The sequence below is a fragment of the Melozone crissalis genome, unplaced genomic scaffold (genome assembly GCF_028551555.1).
Source record: "Melozone crissalis strain CALT ecotype California unplaced genomic scaffold, PUWL_Pcris_2 ptg000018l_1, whole genome shotgun sequence".
NCBI lineage: Eukaryota > Metazoa > Chordata > Aves > Passeriformes > Passerellidae > Melozone > Melozone crissalis.
The window spans coordinates 1960656-1988080 of NW_026535796.1; the positions used below are offsets into that span (position 1 = coordinate 1960656).

A 27425-nucleotide genomic window follows, 5' to 3' on the forward strand; every position below is an offset into this window, starting at 1 on the left:
TTCACAGGATCAGCACAGCTTTCAAGTCTCACTGCTAAAAAAAAGGAGGAATCTTTAATATTTATATTACCTTCAGCAGGACAGAAATTTTAAAATGTCTTTATGTAGTACCATGAAATCCCTGCATTCATCTTAAGACAGTATTATCCCTTAAATAATTATGTAATGTTTCTGCTTTTGCAAATAATTATGGATATCACCATAATAACCAGCCCTGGATTTGGGAACACTTAATTGCTCTAGGGATCAGTTATCAGGGATTTCCAAACTACATTTTAACCACTTTTTAATAATTACTTTTTTAAACAGGACCCCTTTCAAAGACACCTGTCAACCATTCTTATGATACATCCAGAACAGTGTTATTGGTACCTGCACCCACACATAAAAATATAAAAAAAACCAAGAAGAAATGGAGATGTTTTGGAAAAAAAACAAAGGCAAAAATAAAAACTCCAAACTCCTTCTGCTTTATTTGTTGGGCTTGATCTTGTTACTCAGAAATTGCAACACAAGAGAGCTGCTTTTAAATCTCCCACATCTTCCTCCTGTGGGTGATTTATCCACTGAAAGTTCTGGGTGTGAAGGCAGAGGAGAGGAACCATGTGGCCTTTGCATCTATGGGCACATGATCTCTTTATTTGCCACTACAGGTTCTTGCCATGAAAACCTTTCTGGTTTTGGGTCAGTGAGGTGGGTTCAGTACCACAGGGGTTCTGCCAGTCCCATAATGGAATATATTTGCTCTAAGTGGCATTAGGAAATGTCATTGAATAATAATTACTTTCAAAATCAGCAAGATGAATCAGAGCTCCTTCTAAAACAGGCTTTGACTTCAATCTAAAATTCATGACCAAGAACTCTATTCATAATTCTCTCATAAAACTAATTGTACTAAACCACCAAGAGGTAAACTTTTAGATAAAATGTAATATATATATAAAAGCAGGAGTACCCTAAATACCCTTGAAATCTGGACCTACTCCTCAGTGCTTTGTCTCCTCAGCCTGATTCAAAGCTGGTCTGCACCAGAAATCCAATCTGACAGCACAGTCAGCACTCAGTTAGAACCCAGACATGTATTTATGCCTACAGACACCACTTGCCATACAGTGTTCACACTGCCTCTGCAGGTGTCAGCAGCCCCCAGCTGATCTGCCTGCCCCTGCAATCCAGGAACAGAACCTGTTACAACCCTTAAGAGTCACAGCAAGCTCACCAGAAGTGATGGGGACGTGCCCCAGAGGCTACCTTGTTCTTTGTACATTTGTTTGATCTGTTCAAGAAAATTAAAATTAAAAAATCCCCTCTGGCCTAATGTCTCCTGACTTCCTGCACTTTTCCTGCATTTTTTCACTGATCCACTGAGCCAAGAACACAAAGGAGACCTTAATACTGAAAGAGGCTTGTGAGAAAGATGAAGAGTTTATATCAGGACTTTTAAGGACAACAATTCAATTTGAATTGACAGAGAGTGGGTGTAGATTGGATATTAGGAAGACATTCTTTATTGCGAGGCACTGGAGCAGGTTTCCCAGGGAAGCTGTGGATGTCCAATTCCTGGAACTGTTCAAGGCCAGGGACAGGGCTTGGAGCAACCTGGTCTGGTGGAAGGTGTCCCTGCCCATGGCAGGGGGTGCAGCAAGATGATCTTTAAAGTCCCTTCCAACCCAAACCATTCCAGGATTCTATGACTCGGAGAAGAATTTCCTTTCAAACCTTTTCCATAAGCAAGGAGCTGGCACTTCCAATAAAGTTAAACTGGTCAAGCTGAATGAAGAGCTACTTCTCCCCAAGTTTAAAAGCACATCTCTGAATTCAGAGACTGAGAGCAGGAAAAAACAGAGGTTCATGATGGGGAACAAGGTAAAAATATATCTTAAAGCCACTTTCCCATTTCATTCTTACTGAAATTAACTTTGCCCAGCTCCTGAGTTCCCATGCCTGAAGGATGCACATGGATGTGTCCTGGCTTTTGGCAGCAGTTGTGTGGTGAAGGGATTCCCTTGGAGAGTTGCCAGTTTCTATCCATGCAGATATGCTTCCAGCCAGTGCTCCCCAGAATCCTTCAGGGAACTGCAGGAGCAGAAGGGAAAAAAAATCACTTAGGAGGAGACAGAGTACAACTTTGTGGAAGGCCAACTGTAGTTGTAGAAATAAAAGGGAAAGAAATGGATTTTAAATTGCATGGACACCTAATAGCAAAGTCTGACTGCTGGCAATGAGCTGAAAGGATTTGAGGAAGAGAAAAACAAGCTTTGAAACTCTAAAACTTTAGAGAAGTCTAAATAAACTCTAGGTTTGATCTCGCCATGGATATTGATTTGAAATGGCTGCCTGGGTGTCTCTTACCTGCCACCACAGAGCAAAATCATCTGGTTAATTGATACTTACTGCAAAATGTCTACAAAGGCTGTCAGCAAAGGCTTGGTTTTGTACTCAATGCCATGCTTGTCACAGAGGCTCTTCACCAGGGGAGCCACTTTCCAGTAGTTGTGCCGAGGCATGGTGGGGAACAGGCTGCACAACGGGATGAGGGAGAGTTATTGCAAGGCTTGGCTTTCCCCCTCTTCAAAACATCCCCCTGCCCCAGCTGATTCCCATTTTTTCCCCCAGGATGATACTCACTGATGCTCGATTTGGAAGTTCAGGTGCCCAGTGAACCAGTCATTGAACACAGACTGGTTCACATTGCAGGTTGCGTGGAGCTGGGAGGGAAAAAAACCAAAACCCTCAGATGACTTAGATTTTATTTTCCTGCAAGTCCAACAATTGAACCCCAGCAATCACTGCCCACCCTTATCTAGGCTAAAAATCAAGGCAAAGTCAGGGATTACAGCCATCATTGCCCTGAGGAATTCAACACAGTCTAGACTAGCCAGGCTGAGTTTTTCATCCTTGATAAAACAGGAAACTGCTGCAAACCCACTATGTGGGATGATACTGCTGGAGGCAGGATAGATGTGAGCAAAGCTCTCTTTACATGTTCTTTTTTTACCAGGCAATTTTTTCAGATTTATCTGTAGTAAACTTGCAGCCTGTAGGGTAAAAATCAAGGTATCCCACTTTGCTTCCCTTTACTTGGCCTAAAAAGGAAATTGGCTGTTATACCACCAGTACTTTTCTATAATAGGGAGGGGAAAGGGTTGTGAAAAATATGTCAAGGCCTTTCAGTGAATAAACAGTATTTTTAAAATCTAGATTTCTTGTTTTCCAACTAAAATTTTAAATGGCTTGAATATCACAGAAAGGTTTATTTAATGAATAGAGGTTTATTTAACCTCATTAACAGTAAATCTAAGAGAATAACAACACTGTCTTTGTTCTATAATTTTGACCAGCAGACCCAGTATTCCAGAAGAAAGAGTTTCTCACCTGAGTAGACACCCAGTCTTTGTTCTTGTCATAATCAATGTTCATTGGGATGTGGTTCATCTGGGACACCCAAATAAACCAGCTACTCTCAAGGTACCTGGGCAGATAAATCCAGAAACTCTTGTCATATCTCTAATCCCATCCAAATTTAACACTAAAACACTTGGCTAAGTCTCTTCTTAAGTGAAAAAGCACCTTTGGAATTTAAGAACCACTCAAGTTTTAGATGCAGATGTCCCTGAGCAGCCACCACCCCACCCCCCCCGAAGTTAAACTGTTTCTTCTGGACTGTTTATTTCTGAGAAAATCATTGTTTAAGTTTTCATTTCTTTCTTTTGAAGCTCAATATTGATGACAAATATTAATTGTGGGGCTCCAGAGCCCCATGTGCTTTGAGTTACCTGGACAGCCAGTAGTATATCATGAAGGTTTTAAATCCCATTAAAGGAACATACATGAGGCAAACTCGGATGTTGAAAGTCACAACCAGTATCAGGTCCTGTAAAAAACAAACAAACAAACAAAAAACCCTCAAACAAATCAGATGAAAATCAGCCTTTGTTGATCAAATGCCTCCATTCCATCCTCTCCCTTTTTCTTGAACTGCAGCTTAAAAAATGTTCTGATATGCAAATTTCTGATTTGTCAAGAGTATGCTCCATTCTGCATAACGTGGGTGTGTCCCTGAAATATTCCTACTTAACCATCAATAACTGCAGACAACAGCCCTGCCATCACACTCTGGGTCAGGGAATTTCCTGGTAATATTTATTTATCTGCTAAAAGGCTAAAAAGCCTCTTCTAAACTATTTTCTCTTGCTGCAGCAAGCCTAGAATCAGCCTTCTCTATTCTTCTTCTCTCTTACCCCCCAGCCACCTGACCAACAGGAGGTGAAGGTGGATACAGTGACATTTTTGGAGTTTTCCAGACAGGGAAGCAGCGCTTACCAGCCACTTTTTCCTCTTGATTGCAAAGTAGATTGTCGACAGCTGGAAGAAGGGTATGATGGCGAGTGGGGCCAGCACTGAAGGACAGAACAGAAAAAGATATTTGTAATTTCACTGCATCATAAAAATAATTCTTCTTTCCAGTAGAAGAAAAATTGCTTTAACTCATATTAACCTCCATGCACCCACATAATCTCTTCCTCTTTTCTTCTCATCACTTCTCCATTTCTTCCTCATCCCTGTATCTGTTTGATAAACCCCCATCTACATCTTATAACCCAAGCAGACACTTAAGGGGTAATTCCTCCTCATGGGACCTTCTTTAATGTGAAGGAATCTTCCTGGAGCTCTCACTTCAATGGGAATATCTTTAAAAACCCTTATTTTGTGGGGAAGGAGATGCACTTGTGGTTTTAGGGGATACTCACAGATGAAATACTTGTGCTGGTAATTGTAAGGCATGAACTTCTTCTTCTGCTTTCCAAGCTGAAAAATGAAGATATTGAAATATTCACAAAAAGCACAATTAAGTTTATTTCTTCACCTTGTAATTTTTCACCAATTGCACAAAAAGTTTCTTAACATCACCCCAAACGTTTGTGAATATAATTCTTCAAAAGACAAAATAATAAGAAGCTAAAGCAAACTACTTCCAGAGCTCCAGTCTGCACTGGATCAACACTGGAGCAACAAACAAACTGGATAAACAAAAGCCCTGAAATCCACTTTGCCTACCCATAGCGTGCCTAACACTGATCCTGCCAAAAAGCAGGAAGACATGAGAACTGATTTCCTACATTTTCACTCCACCAAACCCACTGGAGCACAGCCAGCCTGCTCTGGATGTTCGTGCTCCTACATGAGAGCTCTTTCCCAAAATCCCTGACAAAATCCAATGGTTTTCTATCAATAAGCATTTTGTATCTCCCATTGCAGGAATATGTCTGGGACAGCAGAGCTGGAATTTTCCATGTGCCTTGGAGAGTTTCATCAGCAGGTAAAAGAGAGAGGCATTATTTTAAGAGGCTGGTGTATCTCGCAACGAGGCTGTTTCATCACTAAATGATGAGTAAAAGGAATTACAAGGAAAAGGCAAACGAGCCCTTGCCTATCCTGATGCTGTCAGAAACCATCATGGAAGCAGGGAGGATCTATTCATAGCTTCTCTTTTTATGAAAGCCATAAAGTTCAGGATTAGGAAATCCTCTGCTGTGTTTGGTTCGGTGCGCGGCAGCTCCGCCGGCCCTGAAGGATTTGGGTGCCCAAGAGCTCCGGCAGCCAGGAGGATCCAGAGGGAACATCTGACTCACTACCACTCTCTAATGCAAGGGGCTGACTCACCCCTGGAGCTGCCTTAAGGTGCTTGCCCTTACTTAAGCACTGATTTTGAGCCTTTGTTTCTCAGGAGCAAGTGCCTCAGCATTGCAATAACAGAGATTTTCAGATCTTGGAAAACTTCAGGAATTATCATAAAATCCTAGAATAGTCTGGGTTGGAAGGGACCTTAAAAACCACTTTGTTTCAAGGCACAATCTGGGTTGTTATTATTCTATATTAGACACATATCAATACATATCACACTCTGGCTTTCTGTGAGTAAATCTGCTTTTGCAGACCTCCATGGAGAGGGTCTTTCCCAGGCTGAAGAGCAGAGGGTGCATGTTGAGGTCGGGGTCCTTGCGGAAGCAGTTGGGCTTGGCGTGGTGCTGGTTGTGCAGGTGGTTCCACCAGCTGGCAGGCAGCCCCTGCGTGGGGAAAAGGGCGACACCAGGGATTCAAACTGGAGCAATATCAAGGATCCCATCTCTATTTACTGCAATTCCCTCACAGGACACCTTGCCTGGATTTAGGGACACTCCCATCCATTGCTTAGTCCCAATCAGCCCCAGAGAACATTCCCACCACTACCTTCAGCATGTTTATCACAACGATCTGCAGGAGACGATTCCACCTGGGCTTCCTGAAGACAGAGCAGTGCCCCAGATCGTGCTGGAACCAGCCCATCTGGATCTGGGAGACAAAAGGATCACTGAGGAAAGAGAACTGCTTCATTGCAATAATTTCCCTTGTGAGTCTCTATCTTCATAGTGTGAGTTTCATCCTCCTTCTGATGTGTCAGGAGACACTCATAGGGCTGGGAACTTCCATCCACGCCACTGTCCACTACAGCTGCTCAATTCCAGATATTAGTTTCATCAGGAATATTACAGGGAAAGCAGTGAAGCATCACTGCATAACTTCACTGTCACAGCATGGAATTGTGTTGCTACCATCACAATTAATTTCCAAGTAACCAGCCACAGCAAGTCTGTGGCTTCACTGCATTCCACATTTCCATGGAAATACAAGACTGCTCTTTGAGGGATATCTGCCTTAGCAGATATTAGGCAATTAAAACAGATTAATTAAATAAATTAGCTCATTTGCACCTGCTCCAGGGGGACCTGAGCAAACTTAAGCATTCAGGGTTAATAAGAAAATCTCGTGTTCCTCCCTCCACCACACCCTTCAATTTCTCCCATCTAAGTGCCACAAATCCCTACACCCACACTGAAATTGATCCTTTGCTTATATGGCTGAATTTACTAATCCAGCAGAAAACTATTCAGGGCTAGAGGGGACTCAAGAAACCAAAAAATACCAGAGCCATCTGACAGAAGAAACAGAGAGCCAAAAGTGCAGGTGAGAATGAAATATTCCTTCTTTTTGTTGGGGTAAGTGATTAAATCAGCTCATCCCATCTTGTGAAAGAGCCAGTTCCACAAGAACCCCACCATCCCGAGGGAGCAGCCTGTCAGCAAAATGAGATCTGCTGCAGGCAACAAAAATTGTGACGTAGAACGTGCCTGTCATCTTCAGCCAGATAATGGGATCTAAGGAGAGGCAATGCCTGGGATGGGAGCATTCCATTAATCCTCTCCACCTGGAGGAGCCAAGGGCGTCTGCAGCATTGAGCACCCGTCAGCAGTTTACCTGGGCAGTGGTGAAGAACGCCATGCCAGCCAGGAAAGGCACCAGGGATACGCCGAAGTACCAGAGCACGAGCCAGGATGCAGCATCCAGCACCAGGAGGTGAAGGAAAATCAGGAAGAAGAAGAAGTAATTGGGCCTCAGAAGTCCCATCTTCTCAATGGTGCAGCGCAGCTCACGAAAATCCTCCAAGAGGGATTTCTGTGGGTAAAGTGAATATTAATGCACTATTTACTTTGAAAATGTCACAGAGCAGAGCCAGGAACCCCAAAACAGCCACAGAAGTTTGAGATGTCTGTCAGTAGGGGCTCTGTGCCAAAACAAGCATGAAGTCAACAGACTTTGCTTTGATTCTGAGACACCCCAGCGAGGAGAAAAGAGCAAGATTTGGGGCTCTGGAGCTCGTTCCTTGCTCCCAGGGGTGGATTTAGTGATGCTGGGACAGTCACATTTCCATGCCTGCCTGTCACCACCCACAGCATCAGGCGTGCTCCCTCAGAGGCCATTCCTGCTACCTCTCCTGTTTTCCTTCTCCTTCCATGCTGAACCCCGAGCCATTCCCACCACTGGAATCTAGGGCACTCACCTTTTTATTGGACTCAAAGCTGGGTTGATCAGGTGCCAGCTCCCCAATCAGCAGAGATTTCAGGTACTTTTTCACCAGGCTCTTGTCATTGTGGAATGCCACGAAGGCATCCTGAGGGACACAAAGGGAGGGAGTGAGAGAGGGCACGTGACCGAACACCAAAGCTGAGCCTCTCATTCCCCAGGTCTGGATTATAACACAAAATCCTGCTCCCCTTGCCCATTTTGTCTGTCCTGTCACTCTTTCCTATTGACTGGAGCTTGGCCCAAGGAAGCTGGAGGAGTTTCAAGCACCCAGATTTCATAAAAGCCCCTGGGCGAGGCTGGTAATAAACATGAAAAGGTTTGATGAAAAACCCTCTGCAGAGGGAAACCTGTTCCTTCATCTGCTTGTTTCAGCACAGTCTGTCCCTAGAAGGCTCCAGCCAGCAGCCCTGCCCTATGGACGGGACCCAGGAGCAGGGAATGAGGTGTGTCTCTGCCATGCTTGGGATCAGACTTTGAAATCCTGTCTGTGCAACACTGAGGCCATACAAAATAGATGCTGAAGCCTCATATTCAGCAGCACAAACTGGGTGTCTCTTACAGTTCCCTCCCAATTTCCAGAACAGGTTGATGTTTTGGGGATGTGGGAACACTAATGACACAAAAGTTCCTGTCCAAGAACCATTTCAAATCACAGTTTCAAATCAAATATAAACAATAAGAAAAGGATGAGATTCCAGATAAATCAAAACTCTTCTTTAGCTCATGTCCTCAGTGGATTTTCCAGAAGAAAGGTAAAGAGGCTGGCCATACCCTTTTTTCTTCCAGAAAGAGCAGATAGAACAAAATCCTCATTTTGAACAGTCTGGTTTTGCTGATTTTGGCTCTGAAAATCAGCAGGGATGAGCACAACCCAAATATTCTGCACAGGTCTGGTCAGGATCAAATCCCTGGAAGAGGACAGAGGACTTCCTTGGAGCCTCTTGGCTGGAGACAGTCTCTCTCTGAGTACTGTAGTCTAGATAAAGTCAGAACAGGGTGACTTTTTGGACACTTGGGCTTTTCTACAGACATCTAGTGACCCTTTGTCACAGTGACAAATGAACAACCCTGTCCAGACCAAGAGGACTGGGGAAATCTTTCCATCATGATTTTGTGCCCCTCATCCTCCAGGTCCTTATACATTTTTATATCCCTCCATCTTGCCAGGAAATCTGATTTAATCCATAAGTATCTATACTGCAGTTTGGAAACAGGAACCAGAATCCTTTCAAGCAGAAACTCCTATCCATGAGATCAGTATCACAGATTCTTATCACTGAAAGCCTTTAAGTCCTGCCTGTTTTTTCTCCTCCCTGGTCTTAGGCCCTGATTAGCATCTTACTAACTTTAAGATTAAGTTTAGAGATTAACTTCAAGAACTATCACCTACAATGCACACAACTCACAACATTTGACATCAGTTAAATGCTCTGCAATGGTCTTGCCTTGTATTTTCAAAATAATCCTCCCAGAGGAAGAAAATTCTCACTATGTATAGACTATTATGAGCTCTAGAGCAGTCAAGAGTTGTTGGGGAAAAAAAATCCTGGATTCTGGTTTTAGGTAAAGTCCTGCACCAGTAATTTTTTGAGACACCTTCCAGTCCTGCTTTTCTATGTGGATTTCCTAGACTAAGAAAGCAGCACTTTAAAAGCAAAAAGGATTAGCAAGGTCAAGACAGAAAGTGTTGTTAGGATGCAAAACAAACCCACATTGAACCCACAATTTTGGCTACTTGTTGTGGTCCTGTCTTCAAAGAGATATAGTACACCTAGAGGTTTGAAAATACCTTTAAGATCAAGTAAAATCAGATTGTAATTATTGCTACAATAAAAGCAAGTAAGATCAAAGGTCATTTTTTAAACCCATTCACTGCGGTTAAAGCCCCTGGGTGTCTATAAATACAATGATGTAAAGTGCAGGTCCTTTCAGGAGCTGGGGAAACATAGCTTGGGGACAAATCATTCCATGCATTCTGCATTCCTTGACTCCTTCTGTAAAGTCCAGTGGCAGAAAGTGCAGGAAATAGCACCAGGATCTCAGGGCTGGCCTATGCTCTGAAGGTCAGTGAACTTGGGAGAAACCAAACAAGACTCAAACCTCTCCTTTTGCTTCCTCTGAGATCACCAGGTGTTTTTCTGCCCCAGTTCCAAGCAGGGTGCAAGGTATGAAATGGGAAAAGTAACTGATCTGGTCCATTTTGGGCTGGGAGTTAGAAGTGCTATCCCATTCCACACGCTGAAACATGAGGAATTAAGACAGGCTAAGCAACTTTCTTCAAGTCAGAAAGTCTTGTCGTGACAAGAATTAAATCTCCCACATCACAAGTTTATGCCCATGTTTCCAATGCCCAGATTTCTGCCTATTCAGAAATTCAGCATCTCCTTTCAGCATAGTCTGGGAGATCTGCTTAGAATTTATTATTCCTGCCAAAAAGCACCAAATGATTTTAGATAAATCCTCTAGATCAAAGATTTTTGCAGGAATCCCTGGAAGATCTGTGTTCAAATATATTTGTAGGACTTTTCCTCATGTCCTGCAGCCCAAGGTCATCATGCTGCTTTCTCAGTGCTCTCTCTGACCAAGCACAGCGATGACCACCACCAGACAGGATTCCCCACCACGTCCTCCTTCCCTGCCACTGGAAGCACCTTCCTCCACTGCTTTCCCAGCTCTTACCGTGGCATCCTGCCCGGCATAGTGGCTGATAACCCGGCTGCCCCCAGGATGTCTCTTGGAAAACTGGCTGACATCATAAACCTTCCTGTCAACCACCAGCCACTGCTCCCGGCCCTGCCCGCGGCCGTTGCGGATCCCGATATCTTCCCAGGTGAAAAGCTGTGGAAAGGCTGGAACAGGTCCCGTCTCCTTCTCGCTGGGGCCAGTCTGTGGAGCCATCCGTGCTGGGATTCTCCAGCGCCAGCTCCCTGTCCAGGCTGAGGGTGGCCCATGCTGGCCTGCCCGTTATACAGCCCCACTCCAAGCCACTCCCTGTGCTTCCAAGGGCTGGTTGGCTCTCCTCACCCAAACACACCCATCCCACGTTCCCTCCTCTTCCAGACGCTTGGACACGCCCGTGAGGAAAAGCCCTGCTCCTTCTTGTCCTTTCTGAGCTGCCTTTGCAAGGTCTGACTGCTCCACTGAACACAAACAGCAATAAAGACAGAAATTTGGGAAGACCACCTGTTACCTCTAAATGGCCTCATCACCACCCAAACCCTTCAGGTTGTTCTTGGTCTTTGAAATTTTCTTGACTCTGGCATGCCAAATTAATATGCCTTTCTTAACTAAAAAATTGATTAAAATACCACCAGATCAGAGTAAAGAAAGAATGCATTAAGAAAGCATTCTTTGTTTCCAGTTAATTTAGCTTCTATATTGACAATACTTTGCATATAGTTGGTTTCAGAGTTTCTTGTATGTTCCTGAGGCCATGCAACCACCTAATTGTTCAAGTCATTCATTCATTCATAAGTCTATAACATTCAAATATTTTGTAGTAATAGCAGTAGTAATATTAGTGATAAAAATAACAACAATAATAATAATAACAATAATAATAGCAGTAACTGTTAACACCAACTTTGGCCATAAATTCAGAAGCCTATGCTTAAAGGCAATGTTGACATAACTAACTTTACTTAAACACTACTCCTGCAGAAACCAAGCCTAAGCATCTCTGATATTGTGAAGGTCTGCTGGGCAATAAAGAGGTAAAGAATTCTCAGCTGTAATAAAATGCAGTGACAAGGCAATGCCAAGTTTCCTATGAACTCACATCAATTTTGCAGAAAAAATTAAGCAATAGAAATTAAAAATTGTCCTACTTGAGATCTAGCAGTGTCTTAATCCTGGTTGGGTTTTTTTAAATCCAAAATTCCAAGCCTTGGGTGCTTTTGAGGAAGGTACAAGCAGCAGGCAGACATGGTGCAGTCTGGGGTGGTACAGATAGGGTATTTCCATCATACCCCTCTGTAATGCAATACTGTGTTAAATCCTGACTTTTCACCCTTGCCCCAAATGTTCTATTTATGTTTCTGAATTTCTTAGGTCTATAACCCCAGATGTGGCCTGCAGTGATGCCCAGTCCCTGCCTGAAGCCAGGCAGCTGAAGTTCTCAGCTATCTCTCATGACAATGAGCTTCCCAGACAATTCACACCCTGGGATTCCAAGAAAACTGCTTGTTGTGTGAGCTCCCAGTTCTGAGAAGGACTGAAAACACTCAGGTGAAGTTGCAGACTCCAGGCAGGACAGAGAGATAAAGGTAGATAAAAATGCCAAACTACTTTCTTGACCAAGGCACCTTAGCAGAGTCAGGCGTTTTCCCTGTCTGCCAAGCACAGAGTGGGCAGTTTTCTGGCTGACATAGAACTCCATATTATGCAAGTCTAATTCTTCAAATCATGTAGCATCTTGCAAATTAATCAGTCAAGCCCCAAACTGCCATTTAAACTGTTTGACATGTGGCAATTGGTGAACCACCCAAAGTAAAAAGAGAAATGTAACTGCTGCTATTCATTGGACAGTGATAAAAGAATGGGAGGAATAATTTCTATCCTGCTGTCACATTGTATTTTGTAACTCTTTATCTTGCTCTAAATAAAGGCTGAGAGTGTCCACGCTAATGATGTGTTCATGATCTATGTACATGTACAGAGTCTTACCTAAATCAATGTTCAGTACTTGAGGTGGTGGCAATAAAATATGCAACAGTTTGCGCAATTTCGTGCAGATGTGGGGTTTTGTGCACATGTGAAAATATCAAGTTACTCCATAGCTGGCTGAAAGTACAAAAAATCCTTCCCATGGCCCTATATTCAGACTTGAACATGTCTGAAAAGGAGGAGATAAAAATGTGGGGTTTGGTTTCGATCCTCGAGAAGATGCAGGATAAAGAGCCAGGAAAGTATTGGAGTGAACAAATAAGGGATGTCTCTGTCTATACCCACAGTCAGCAGCTGTGACTTTCACTGTTAACACTGTAGGTGCCAGCATCACCAAACTGGTGGAATTAAGTTTGGGAACTCTAAGATGATTGTCCTCTGCATTAACAGAGTGTATAAATATTTATTGTCCGAATTTATTCAGCATCAGATCCCATCCAGAGGAGCCTGTAACACCCACTGATATTCTGTTAAATTAAAATAAAATCCCTTCCCAATGTGAAAGCAGAAGCTGCCTCTATCTATATTATCCGGGTTACCAAATTGATTCCAGAAGCTCAGACAGTGAAAGGCATGGTCCTGCTCACCCAGAACAAGGATTGAGAAACCTGTTAAAGTGAATTTACACCACACTCGGTGTTCTGCAACCGCTGCCCACACACCTGCCAAGAAGCGTGTCCTGCGCTCCCGGGAGCTGGCACACGTGCACAGGGCTGCTCCCCAGCCCTGCTCCCGTGACTCAGAGCCTCCTTGCTCAGGCTCCTGACAGTTTCCCAGATTTCCAGAAGGACACTACGTGACTGCTCAGCTGGCAGTTGCTGCCTCAGCCCTTTTATTGTCTGGCACGTAAATGTTTGCAGCTTACACTTAATCCACTGGAGATAAATAAATAAATAAATCCAAAAATAAATCTGGTACTGAGATACCCCAGAACATTTGGAAGTGGTTGATGACCTTAGAGGTTTTTCCAGCAAGAATTAATGATTCTTGTTTCTAAGAAAATCTTCTTTTCCAGAGAGGATCTTTAGGTTCTGAGTAGTACTGTCTTACTTTTATACAGGGTTTTCATAGAACCTTGCAATTGGGAACACCTCCCAGGTGGGGGTCCCAGGCAAAACTGGGTGCAGAATCTCTACTTTATGAAGTGTAGAGCCTCACTAGAGTTGTTAGATAGAAGATAAACAGTTTTGGGTTGAACAGGTCTCCAGAATTAGGTGCCAACAGTGGGGAAAGCTGGAAAAGTGTGACCTTGGATGAGCATCAACAAGTACACCTGCCCTTCCTTCTGGAAGCAGAGCTGAGCCTCTCTGACCTGTCCTGGCTGCTCTGGAGCCATGGAACAGCATCTTTGATCAAAGCAGAGATGATCTGAGATGTCTCTGCATCAGAAGGCAGGTAATTTATATAACCTAATTTATATAACATAGTTTATATAACATTTATACCTAAAATAATACCACCTAATTTATATAACATAACTATGCTTTGAAGAGTTTGTCCTCAAGGGAGTCTGGAATGGAGCTCACAGGATTGTGGAGGGTTCAGGAATGCTCTGCCCTACAGTGGCTCCAAGGAAATTACCTGCATCCATCCACAGTCAGCACACACATTCCTGTGCACAGTCTGTTTTTCTTCCTGGATTTCATGGACTCTTCTTCAAGGCTCCCTCTTCTATGACTGTGATGTGCCTCTTCCCAAACACAGCCAGGAAATAGAAATGATTAAAATTATTTTATCTCCAGAACAAAACTTAATGGGGAATCCATAATTCAAGAAAAAGCTGCATTCAGAAAGATCTTTGCAATCTTTTCAAGTGATAAAAAACTTGCACAGTTGGCAAAATTTTGTTTTGGAAAGGAAAAAGACTCTAGTAATTTACTGCTTTTGGATAAAAACATTATAAGGCATCATGTCAGTCAGGAGGAGAAAAGGACCAGGTTTTCCCTTTTTTTAGTATATTCTGGGTTGATGAAATATCACCCTGCACCTCAGATAGAGCTGCTTACCAGCAATACCATGTCCCATGAAATAGAAAGAGAAACCTAAAGCAAAACCAAAGGGTTTTTTTATAGACAGAGTCAAGTTTGTAATGGAGATCCTGCCTTGAGGGATTTAATTTGCTCAGATATATAACATTTTTATTAATTTCGTTTCATTCCTTAGTCCAGATGTCAATAATAAATTAACACAGGGTTTTTTTCTCTGTGAAAACCATCTTCACACCCTTTGCAAAAGAGGAAAAAAAACACCTGGGAAAGCCACACCTTCCCTCCCAGCTTTTGGTTGCAGTTTATGAGTAAACAATAAAACCCTGAGATGCTAATTAGAATGAGAGCTAAAATTAGGCTCTGTAATAAGCCCTGTGAACCTTCTCATCTAAATCTCCCCACAGAACATTAAATTGCATTAAAACACATATTATATAAATTTTTTTGGAACTCCTATGAAATAAACCCTTTGCACCCTTCAGCTTCATGAAAGAATCAGAAGAATGAAGAATCAGAATCCCAGGGGCTCTTTTGTGGCTTTGAGATCTAAATTAAGCTGATCGAAAGTCATAAATTCTGTAACTCTCCTCTCCCAAGTGCTCTATATTGTTACAAAGAATAAGACATAACAGGATCCAAGTCAAAATTGTTAAATGCCCGTAACAAACCCATTTTATTTTCTCACTGTTGTGTATTTGTGGTTGGTTTTTTTTCAGACCAGGCAGCATTTTTGTTGCATTTCCTGTGCCCAGTGCAGAGCACCCACTGCTTACAAACTTGTGAATGCTCTGGCTGCCTGAAACTGGGCATCCACAGAAGAGAAACTCCACAAAAGGTGCCCATGCTCGAAAGTTTAATACTTGGTTTGTGCAACCTTAATTAGGAACAAGGTGGCCTAAGCCAGGATTAAAACACCCACGGTGGCTCCATGGCCTACACTCAGAGCACCTTCCTCTCTCTGACCTTCTTGTGGGCCTTGGGCCACCTTCCAGCCTCTGCAATAAACGTGGCACAGCCAATATTTGGCCATAATTCCTTCCCTGGCATTCACCATCTGCCTCTGTCCTTCCTCAGCCACATATTTTGGGGTGTATTCTTAGGGCAATGTAAATATTTTGCCTCAGAGATGTCCCTCATCCTTAAACTTCTACATCCTACCCTGCCTGCAAGGGCACCACTCATAGTTTCCATATTTTGTTTCTTCTTTTGCAAAATTTAATTTTCCTTTGACACTTTAGCAATTACTAAATTACTGAAGTTACTACAAGTAGCAACTCCTACTTGTAGTTCCATGACTTTTTCACTGTTCTTTCTATTCCCAATCAGCCTCACAGGTTGTCCCTCATCCCTCAAAAATGCTCTCCTGAGTTTGTTTCTCCCCTCTTTGCTAGGGATCTAAGCCCCATAATTTTACTTTGGCAACTTTGGAATATTTGCTGAAGACAGAAATACCTGTGGCTTTCTAGTCTCACATGTTTTTGATCTTCCTCTATGGATGAGGGGAGAAGAGAGAACAAAACAAAGAAAATGTCAAAACCTGAGCTCATTGTAGATCTCCACTCACCTTTTATTTTACTTGGGCAACACCCAGCATTTCTTACCTCACCTTGTTTCTTTTTCCTAACCGACTGGGAGACGATCCTGGAAAGGAATTCAGGCTCACTTGTTAGAACATTGGCACCCCTTCTTGCCAGAAGTTATCATTCTATCTTGGTCTGCAGCTAAATGATGGGTTAGTGCTCATCTGAAAAAGTCTATTATGCAGGAGCTGACCTAATTAGGATAATACTGCCCACAGGCCTGCCCTGATCTCTTCCTGAGTCAAAGCAAAACATTATACAAGGAATTATCACTCATAAAATTGAGTTATTTTTGAATTTTTATATTAGCCTTAGAGGACAATCTAGCACTGCTCCTGCTAATTGGACTAATTAACCTTGGTACTTAGAATTTGCACTTACACTGTATCTTGAACTGGTATTGATCCACACTTCAAATCATGCTGCTGAATATTTCTTTCTTACTGACAGATTGAAGTATTCTCTGCTCTAAAACTTCTCATTTTATGATCAGGTCACTGCCTCTTCTTTTATTGGGCTCAGGGAATGCTGAGCTTTATCCTCTCACCAAAAAAATCACCAGACTGGCAAGAGCCTAAATGATGAGCTGCAAAAATCAAAAAGCCGGGCTAGTTCTTGGGAGCAAGGCCAAGGGAGATTGCTATGGATCAATCAGACCTTTGGAAATTTTGCCTAAGGGGTACCATCATAACCAGCATTTCATATAAGCTGTCATGGGTGTATCATTACCTGTTGCTGTTTCAAAACTATTCTTGGTGGAAATTCCTCCCCATTTTCTGAACATTTAATGCCAGTCCCTGCAGGAGATGCAAATCCCAGCAAAATCTCTTCCAGTGTAATCCTCTTCCTTTCCCACCCATGAGCAGTGTTGCATTACTGCACTTGTCCTCTACACCTGACCTGTTAGGAAATCTCTTTATATTCCTTGTAAAAGAACCTTGGGAAGCAGCAAATCCTCTTGTTTATGAGAGACTCAGCTGTGTTCATCATCCATCCTGTGGGATCTACAATCAGCTTGATTTCCCCTACTTTTCTAAAGGTGGGGAAAATTCCATAAAGAAAACCATTTCCCTCTTCAGGAATTTGGGATAATGGATGCAAACCCATCCTCAAGTTGGGCAAGGACTGCAAATCCACACCATTAACAAGTTCAAATGGGTGGGTGTTGGCAAGGGGAAAACTACAGCAACTTTCAGTTGCCCCATCACCCTTAACTGTATGAACATCACCCTGACATTTTTGCAATTCCAGTTGCTCCATTGCTGAAGATGTTCCTCCCTGATGGAGGAACATAAATGGAAAAAGCCATTTATCCCAGGTTGGAGCCACCTCTTTGTCCAATGATATTCCACTTAACTGGACAATCTTCAAAGCCTTATGAACTTCTGACATCTTCAGGAACAATATCCTCTTCTCCCTGCCATGAGCAGGGACACCTCCCACTATCTCAGGTTCCTCCAAGCACAGTCCAACCCAGCCTTGGACACTTCCAGGGATCCAGGGACAGCCACAGCTTCCCTTGGCAACCTGTACTGGGGCCTCACCACCCACACAGGGAAGAATTCCTTCCCACTACCCCACCTAAACTTCTTTCAGTTTGAAGCCATTCCCCCTTGTTCTGTCACTCTATGCCCTTGCCAAGTCTCTTTCATGATCTGATCCTTCCCTTCTGATCCTCTGAGATGTCCTCCTCCCCTTCTGGTGTCTGAGTGCCACCCTGTGGCTATTCCACAATGTTCAGGTTCCATTTTTAAGGCCAAAAGGTTTCCACTAGATGGCAAAGTTGGGGCTGGTGTTCTTCCAAGGTCGTGTAATTCAGTGTATTTCCTCAGCCTGGAAAACTCTCTGGAGAACTCTTCTCGAGCCTGGATAACTTCCAGGAAACTCAGCACATTCATACCTGGTTATGTTGAGTCAGGTCCCCTTTCACTCTTACTCTTCAGGATTGTGAATCTGCTCATCTGTGTTATTTTTCCTGGTTATCCAGGCATTTGGTTTATTGTATGGTGAATGTTCCCTCTTTATTGTAGCAGGGAAAACACAGGAGAAGCACATTCTGGAGAAAGAGGTTTATGACAGTTCTCTCTCTGTAGCTGTGGACAGCCATTTGTTCCACCTTTTACAGAGTGAAGACTCTTGCACAGATGTATTTTACTCTGATGACAGCACACATTGGTAAGATAAGGAATTTTATTAATAGACTTTCCTCCATCCACAGTTGTAATATGAGGGAAAGAAATGGAGCAGGAAAAAACCAAGGTAAAACAATAACTAAGGTCCACTTTCCTTATGGTCTTAATCAACAAGTATTTGATTGCATGATGTATTGTTATTATATAACAATATATTATTATAACAATAACAATATTATATATATTATACAGGTATGACAGTATTATTATTCCCATTACAATTCTATCCTGTGCTTAACAACACTCTTGGCCTGAGAAGATCTATTTCCTCCATTCTGTCAACACCTCATCCTCCTTTTGGATGTTGATTGGGAAAAAAATTCCTCAACATCAACCCATCCCTCCTGGATTCCAATCCACCAGTCCCTGGGGGACCAGGGTGATGGAGCATCTTCCTCAGTGATGTGGCAGGTGCTACATCCTGGCTTGGCATCTGTAACGTTGGGGCAGTAAACTAAAAGGCCCCAGGAAAGGCAATAAGATATTCAGTAAATCCCACAGGATTGGGATGTGTTTGGAAGGCACATCATCCAAGAGAGGGAGACCAGCAATGCTTTGGCTGAGGAGTGCCTGTGGATATGCAGCTGAATGGAAAGTTAAACACTTTTAAACAGCAATCTGACCCCCACCACCTTTCTAACTTCCTTAGATTTGTCTGCTGCTCAGGCAGGAATATCTCACTCTCCATGGGCCAGGAGGCAGGAATTCTCTCCTTTTAACAAATCACCCAGAGGTCCAAAAAAGCCCAAAGCTTCAGGCACAAATCAAGAGTGATTATGATCACCCTTCACACAGAATCACTGCAGAATGGTTTGGGTTGGAAGGGACCTTAAACCTCAGCTCATTCCACCCCTTGCCATGGTTTATTGTATTCCACTAAGCCAGGCTGCTCCAAGCCTTGTCCAGCCTGGTCTGGAATGCTTCCTCTGTCACTCCTGTAGGGATCCTGGGTGTGGATAGGACAGGTTTCTCTCTCTTCCGACTCAGTAATGGCTTTACAACACTCCAAAGTCTGGCACGGAGGAAACCCCTTGCAGATCCCCCTGGAATGTCACCAGTGGCCAAATAACCCAGAGGCTTCCAGAGATGTGGAAGGCAGCATTCCCACAGAACATGGCCCATGGAACAACTTCCACTTTCCTGTTTCCCTACCTCAATTAGGGCTCTAACTAGATCCTGTTCCTAGAGAGCTGCTGCCTGCACCTCCCCACTCCACCCACATATGTACAAATTGGTCTGGGAGCTCCCTATTACAAACAGGGATTTGAAAATACTGAACATACCCCATTCCCTAGAGCTTCCACATTTCCCTAATTCCCACATTCCTTGATTTCACACTGTCCCAACTTTCTCACTACACTCACAGTGAGAGCCACCCCAAAAAGCCTATGTTAGATAAGAAGCTTCCTTCCTATATACTCAGTAAATGAAGGATCAGCAGATGGAAAGGAATCTGTTCCCAGTCCCAAAGCTGCACCCAGCTTGGTGGGACACAACCTCCTCCATCCAGCTTTTCCCCAGCACTCAGCACCAGAGAAGAGGAATGAAAGAAGCATAAGAAAAAAATTAAGAGCACATATTAAAAAAAAAAAAAAAAAACAACAAAAAAAGAAAACCAACCAAAAAAAGGAAAAATCATATTAATTACATTCATCCATGGAATTAAGCAGCACCACCGCCCCAAATCTGGCTTAGCCAGCTCTCCTCAGTACAGGATCTTCAGGGTGACCACCACAGGAGGCAGCAAGGCTGAGGAATTCCTCTGCAGGGATCCACTGCTGCTTACTTATGTAGATAAGCATCGAGCCAGAGCTCTCCTGAATCTTTCAAAGAGCTGCCAAGACAGAAACAAGGGAATGAACCCACGTTCCAACCAGAGTCTCATGGGGAGAATTCTACAGAGAAGCAAAGGAGATCATGCAGTGATTTGGGTCAGAAGGGCCCTGTAGAGCTGTCCCTCCCTGTCTGTTCCCTCCCCTTTTCACTCCACAGCACTGAGAGCCCCTGCCTTGGGAGCACGGCGGGTCAATACTCACTGCACGATGTCTGCAAAGGCTGTGAGCAGAGGCTTGCACTGGTACTCAATGCCATGCTTGGCACACAGGGACTTCACCAGAGGGGCCACCTTCCAGTAGTTGTGCCGTGGCATTGTAGGGAAAAGGCTGCGGGAAAAGGAGGTGCTGATTGAATGGCATCCCTCACCACCACATGGAATCCTGGCCCCACTGCTGGGTTTAATTCTGGAAGTGCCCCCAGCTCCCCTTGTGCCAAAGCCAGGGGTGCTCTGCAATGTCCCTCTCGTGTCCCTTCAGTGCCTGTGCTGGGAATTCTCCCCCCTGTGCCATGCAGCTTAGATCTGAAGTGGTGCTGGTGCTCCAGAAATTTTAATTTTGGAGCTCCTGTTCTGCCCCCACACAAAGAGCACAAAATGAACCCCCATTATCCTTTGTTCCTGTCTCAGCTGATAGAGGGACCTTGGAGGCTCTTCAGCCCTGGTGTATCTAGCACTCCTTGGAACTATTCCCAAGCCCTGTTTCCACTCACTGGTGCTCGATCTGGAAGTTCAGGTGGCCACTGAACCAGTCATTGAAGAAGGACTGATGAACATTGCAGGTTGCCTGGAGCTGAAAGAAAAAAAACAGAAGTCCTGTTTTAAGTATTATTTCAGCAATGCCCCGTCTCAAACACAGATTTTTCATCCCCACAGGAATTCTGGCTGGACACAACAGCTTCAGGAGTTATTTCCAGCCAACACAAGCTGGCCAGGCTGAGATAGATGGATTTTACACACCCAGAACTGTCATATATCTCCATAAATAAGGTCTCACCTGGGTTGAGAACCAGTCCACATTCTTATCATAATCAATGTGCATGGGGATGTGATTCATTTGTGTGACCCAGACAAACCAGTTGCTTTCTATAAACCTGTCAAAAACAAAAAACCATCACAGATCACACACCCATGATGTGACAAGTCAGTACAAAACACTTGTGCACACACCAGCTGGTTGCTGCCTGACAAAATAAACACCAGAAACACAAACACATCAGATCTACACACACCTTCCACCTCCTGCAGCCTGACAAGAAATCACCCCTGTCCCACCGAAAGGATCAGGACAGAGAAGAACAGGGAGTGATGAGAAAAATAACCAGGGGCCTGGAGAGAAGCTGACACGAAGGATTGATACAAACTGGGCAGAGAAAACGTTGGAATTGCCAGTTGGATGATACCTGACTAGCAGGTGGAGTCCCAGGGTACCCTTCACACCCAGGAAGGGCAAGTAGGTGAGGTAGAATCGGATGTAGAAGGACAGCATCCAGGCCAGGTCCTGTAGTACAGGGGACAGGCAAAACTTCATTAGAAGGAAGAATTTCTGACTTCTGAATTTACCATCATTCCCTTTAAAATCTCCCATAACATCTTCTACTGATCAATTTTTCCTCCCCAGACTCATCACAAAGTAACCTGACACCATTCCCTGTGCTCAGGAATTATCCTGGTTCCATGAGCCCAGCAGAGGGCCAACACCAGACAGGACATGCTCTAAAGCACCACATTTTCCCCTGGATCTAAAGAGGAACCAAGCAGTGAGAAACCCTAAACCCAGAACACCAGAGAACATCTTTTATTCCCCAGAGGATCTTTCACAAAGAAAAGCTGTGGAAGAGCCCCCTTTGGCAAACACCATTCCCAAATCTATACCCACATCCTTTGCTGCACACACACACCTCCCAGTAAATCTGGCACTGGAATTAATCCCTAAACCCAGGAGAAGCCCCCCTGGCCCCCATGTAGCTGACTCACCACCCACTGCTTCCGCTGCACGGCGAAGTAGAAGATGTACCACTGGAAATAAAGGGGCACCAGCGCTGGGGGACCGACTGCAGGGACAAACAGAGCCATGAATTATCCCAGCAGGATGGGATGGAATGGGAAAACAAGGGGCAGAGTGACTGCTGGCCATGGAACTGCACAGGGGGAGGTTACTCACTGATGAAGAAGTACTTGTGCTGGTGGTTGTAAGGCATGAATTTCTTCTTTTGCACACCAAGCTGTTAAAATACACAAATTACTCAGGCCATGAAGACACCTGTGCACACACTCCTAAACTTCCAGGAGATGCTCTATCCAACCAAGCCAGCATCCACCATCCCCTGGAAGAGTTTTTACCCTGCAGAAGGGGCTGGGCAATGCCTTGCACACACACAGCAACCTGCACAGGATGCTCTGCCCCTACAGAGGGCACAAGCTGCCTAAAATACTGAAATAGAAACCCACACAAACAGTTTGCTGACAAAGCAGAGCTTCAGAACTAAAGAACCCCAGGCTATGGTACTGTTATGATACTGTTAATGAGGATGGCAGTGTGTGGAACTCCCATCTCCTTGCAATTACTCTGGAAAACAGAGAAGTGAGCATCCAGGCATGAAACTGTGTCCACAAGAATGAGGGTGAACAGATTATCTTCCCTCTGAGGCTGCTCATTTTTCAATGTTTGCTGTACAAACATAACAGATCAAGCCACTGGCTTCCTTAAGGAATGCTATGATATACCTGTACATGCTCAAATTAATTCCCAATAGCCCATCCCTTAATTTCAATACAAATCAGAGCATTTTAAGTGACATTATGAATTTACATATCTTTTTTTTTAAGGACAGCAAATGCTGAAGCCACTCATTTAACTGCAGAGCTGTACCAGAAACAGAACTGGACTGCAGATGGGAACCACTGTGACACCCACTGCCAGGCTGAGACCACTGAAATAGCTTCTTTGATCAGGAATTGTAAAAGTTCCAGACAGCCCTGGCTTGTCATCTGCTGCTTCCCATCTGATCTCCAGATCACTACAATTAGTCACACTGATCTTGGCAAAAGAGAAAAACTTGTAGTTCTGATCTTCATAAAACTGAAATTCTCCCATCAAGGGAAATAGGAACTTGTAATTGTGGCAAATATTTCATTCTTATCTTCCAACACCGCAAAAATAACTTTGAGTGAAGCTTTAAGAATACGAAGGTCTCAGAATTGCTGTAATATTACTGAGGAATATTAGGGACTAGTGGAAGGCAAAGTAGCACCCCATATAAAATCATACTAATTAGTGTCCAAGCTCTCTCTGCAGTTTCTTAAATTTGAATCCCACTGCTGTCACTTCCCAGCTTCCCTCAGGTCTCACCTCCACAGAGAGGGTTTTCCCCAGAGCAAAAAACAAGGGGTGCATGTTGACATCGGGATCCTTCCGGAAGCAGTTGGGCTTGGCGTGGTGCTGGAAGTGAAGGTGATTCCACCAGCTGGCCGGGGCTCCCTGTGGGAATGGATGAGGAGAAAGTGCCCTACAGAAGGTGAATCTTCTGCCCTCGGTTCTCTCCTTACCCTGGGATTGGTTCTGGCGGCAGAGCAGGGCTCTGGCAGCCCCTGCCCACAGCCAGCGCTCACCTTGAGGTGGCCGATGACGAACTTGTGCACCCAGTGGTTCCACCTGGACTTGCTGAACACTGACAGGTGTCCAAAATCATGCTGCAGCCAGCCAGCCTGGGCCTGGAATGAAGAATGCAACAGTGCTGCTGGGGAAAAAGAACTGCCAGGAGGATCTGTGTCTGAAAAGGGCTTTCTTCTCCCTCTCCCACGCTCCTCACAGCGTATCCCTGGATAGCAAAAGCACTTCCACTGCCAGGGCCCAATCCCAACTCTCCTTTTTCACTACACACCAGTGCACTCCAGACTCTGCCTAATGACTTTTAGTCCTGGACAGTTGTTTCCATGAGGAAGGGGAAAAAAGTCATGGGAAAAAAACCAGCCACAGAGCTGAGAACCAGCATTTATTCCCTCACAAAACTGCTCTGAAATCGGCAACAAAGTCTCCTTTAAGGAGCAGCTTGCTGCTGCCTCCTCCAAGTACTTGTAATTCCAAGGGGATCACTGGCCACGGCAGGAATAGCTGGGGCTTTGAGAGCTGCTCTGCCCTCTCCTCTAACTCCCTGCAAGTTCCCATGGGAACACAGTGGCTTGGCCCCTGCACACTGCCTCGGAGTTCTGGCACCGTGGAGCTCAGGAGCGGGGCACGGCTTTCATCGTGTGGGCAAGGCTGGAATAAGGAAGGCTTTGATGGAATTCGGGGAGGAAAAAGCGAGGCAAAGCCTGCTCTGCCACAGCAGTATGTGTAGTTTTGCCTTCTGGTGGAATCCAGAGGGAAGCAGGATTTGAGGAAGTCCATGATGATAAGATGTGTCCCCTCCTTATGGCAACAAGCCCCCAAGTCCCAAATTTGGGCTTTTTGGGGTTTATTTTGTGTAGTTGCTCACCTGGACAGTGCCCAGAAGCACAGCAGAGCAGAGGAAAGGCACCAAGGATGCTCCAAAATACCAGATGATGAGCCAGGCTGCAACATCCAGCATCAAGATGTGGCAGAGATAGAGGATGAAAAAGATGTGGTTGGGCTGGAGAAGCCCCATCCTCTCCACGGTGGCACGGAGCTCACGGAAATCCTCCACCAGCTTTTTCTGTGGGGAGACACAAAAGCATGCACTGGTCAGAAAACACCTCAGGAACATCAATAGCAGCATAGTTTTCCCTCTCAGGGATGAAAAGGGGGAAAGCTGAGGGTCACCTGGAGACAAATATTTGCTAAAACTACAAATAATGATTCGAAATGAACCTTCAGCCAACAGTGATTCCAGGAGATCCTGTGACCTTATGTACAGGGAGTTCTGCCTGCCAGTCAGAAAAGTTAAACAGCACAATTTCAAGCCCAAACCAAGTTTTTATGACACTCACGTTCTTGCTGGGCTCAAAGCTGGGCTGATCTGGTGCCAGTTCCCCAATCAGGAGAGGGTTCATGTACTTCCTTACCAGTGCCTTGTCAAGATGGAAAGCAATGAAAGGATCCTGAAATGCAGACAGAGGAACAGGAAGAAGAAAAACCATCATTCAGGTGGCAGCAAAACAAATCTATTCCATGATATGCTGGACCAGTCAAAAGATTCCTGTTGGGGAAACCAGTTACTTTTATTATTGAAATGTGGTGTCAATTTCCATGGCAACCAGGTGAAAAAAACCACTAGTGGCTGTTATCACTACAGATTCTGTCCCTATATTTAAATTACAAATCCTGTAAGCACACAAGGCACTCTGGCATCTAATTCCTGATCTCCCATTCACCTCCTTTTTGACATTTCCCTCCTGATGCCCAAATTAGCATATTTTTACAATCTCCCTCAACCTAAGGATGTGGATTTTTTTAATTTTCTGGGACAATATTTGCTTGCTGGGCATCACTTTGTAAGATTCCTGCACCATTCATTGTTTATCACTATAATTACTAGGCCATCATTGTGAGCTTTTAAAATAAAATGTGCTTTTAAAAGATCTCTGGTCAGGAAAGGGGTTAAAAATCAGGCTTGTATTGCCAGCTCTAGGTCAGCTGTAGCATCCTCCCTGCTCAGGGTCACTGAATAAAGAAGGGAAAAAGAGAGGGGAACCAACATTTGCATTTTCTCATTAGAAAAGAGGGGGGAAATGGGGAGGAGTATGTGGGCAGAGCAGGGGAGGATGGTACCACACATTTAGACCAATCCTTTACTTGCAGGCTGTAAAACCTGGAGTGCAATCCCAGCTGGGGTTAGGGGACGGCTGACTGCACCTTCTAGAAATCAGAGGAGTTCTTCCTTCACTTCCCATTTTTTCCTGGTTTTGTGGAGTCCTGTTCTTTTGATCCCCAGGGACAAAACCACGGGGAAATAAAACTTGGCAGGGGTTTCTGAGCGGTCAGCAGTTCAGCTGCAGCCGGCGGTGGCACTGATATCATCACCATCACCTAAAGAATGCAGCTGGCTGCAATCCCACCGTGCAGCCCTGCTCACTCCATGGGCTGACCCTTTTCTGCTCACAGAAACTCAGAATGTTCGGGTGAGAAAGGCCCCTCAAAACTCATCTCATTCGTCCCATCCACGGACACCTTGCAGGTTGCTCCAAGCTCCACCCAGCCCGGCCTGGAACGCTTCCAGGGATGGGGCTCCACCACTTGTCTGGGCAACCTGTGCCAGTGGCAGGGCTTTGAAAGCGCACATGTGCACTCTGCCCTCCCAAATGTTGCAAATTCAATTGTTATTTTTGGCTCAAAATGATATTCCTACCATGGGATCTTCACGTGGAGACCTCAAGTTCCAGCCTGGCCGAAACACAGTCCATCAACACCATCCTAGAGGTGGATTCCCACCCCATATCCACCCTTGGGTCCAAACACGCGCATTTGGAGAGATTCGTGGAAAAGGAACAGGCAGACAAAGGAAGGAAACACCGCTGGCAAAGCCACCCTACTCCAGCAGCATTTACTCCACTCTGCAACAGCCGCTGGCACTCAGACACGAGTGATTCATTCCTTTTTCGTGACTGAAATACGACTTTCAGTGATATTCTGCTCTAGTGCCATCTCTCGGGTTCGGGAAGTTGAGGAGGGCGAAGGCAAACAACAACTCTGTCACCGCGTGTGCCACACGGGTGGCAGCACCCGATACTGCTCTGCGTGCAAAAATTACCGAGGGGATTGGGTTATTTTTTATTCCCGGCTGCGGCTTTTCAGTCATTCCTCCAGCAGCGCTTCCTCGTAACAACAATCCCAAACAATTCCCGGCGGAGCGTGCGCTGTGTGTCCCCTCGCACACCGCTCCCCGCGTACCGTGTGTGCCACAGCCGAGGGTCCGGCCGTGCGACATGGGCTCCGTGCCTGCTCCCAGCCCCCGGGACCCTGCTCACAGCTCCAGGGATTCCGCTCCCAGCCCCAGGGATCCCGCTCCGCGCTCATCCCTCCCGCAGCCCTCCCTGCCGGGGCCGCAGCCGGCCGCTCACCGTGGCGTCCTGCCCGGCGTAGTGGCTGATGACCCGGGAGCCGCCCGGGTGTCTCCGGCAGAAGCGGCTGATGTCGTACACCTTCCTGTCGATCACCAGCCAGCGCTCCTGCGGCGCCGGCCCCCGCCCGTTCCGCTGCCCGATCTCCTCCCAGGTGAAGCGCCGCATCTCCCCCCGCACGGGCTCCGAGCCCTCCATGGCCGGGATCGGCTCGCCCGGGCTCGGCTCGGCTCGGCCCGGCTCC

The 27425-nt window shown here is 45.0% G+C and overlaps 2 protein-coding genes across 2 annotated transcripts; both read right to left on the reverse strand.

The window, feature by feature from the left end:
- Positions 1 to 2024: 2024 nt before the first annotated feature.
- LOC128936410 (acyl-CoA (8-3)-desaturase-like) lies at positions 2025 to 10803 on the reverse strand. Its single transcript, XM_054275343.1, has 12 exons — positions 10585 to 10803; positions 7880 to 7990; positions 7297 to 7494; positions 6232 to 6333; positions 5940 to 6068; positions 4752 to 4809; positions 4324 to 4400; positions 3777 to 3874; positions 3376 to 3472; positions 2629 to 2708; positions 2395 to 2520; positions 2025 to 2076 (listed from the first exon to the last, which is right to left on the reverse strand). The coding sequence occupies exons 1-12, from the start codon at positions 10801 to 10803 to the stop codon at positions 2025 to 2027; spliced, it is 1347 nt and encodes a 448-aa protein (XP_054131318.1).
- Positions 10804 to 18314: 7511 nt separating this feature from the next.
- Positions 18315 to 27422, reverse strand: LOC128936203 (acyl-CoA (8-3)-desaturase-like). Its single transcript, XM_054274949.1, has 12 exons — positions 27182 to 27422; positions 25112 to 25222; positions 24640 to 24837; positions 23774 to 23875; positions 23514 to 23642; positions 22326 to 22386; positions 22139 to 22215; positions 21565 to 21662; positions 21159 to 21255; positions 20875 to 20954; positions 20367 to 20492; positions 18315 to 20164 (listed from the first exon to the last, which is right to left on the reverse strand). The coding sequence occupies exons 1-12, from the start codon at positions 27377 to 27379 to the stop codon at positions 20113 to 20115; spliced, it is 1329 nt and encodes a 442-aa protein (XP_054130924.1). The 5' UTR covers positions 27380 to 27422; the 3' UTR covers positions 18315 to 20112.
- Positions 27423 to 27425: the final 3 nt, after the last annotated feature.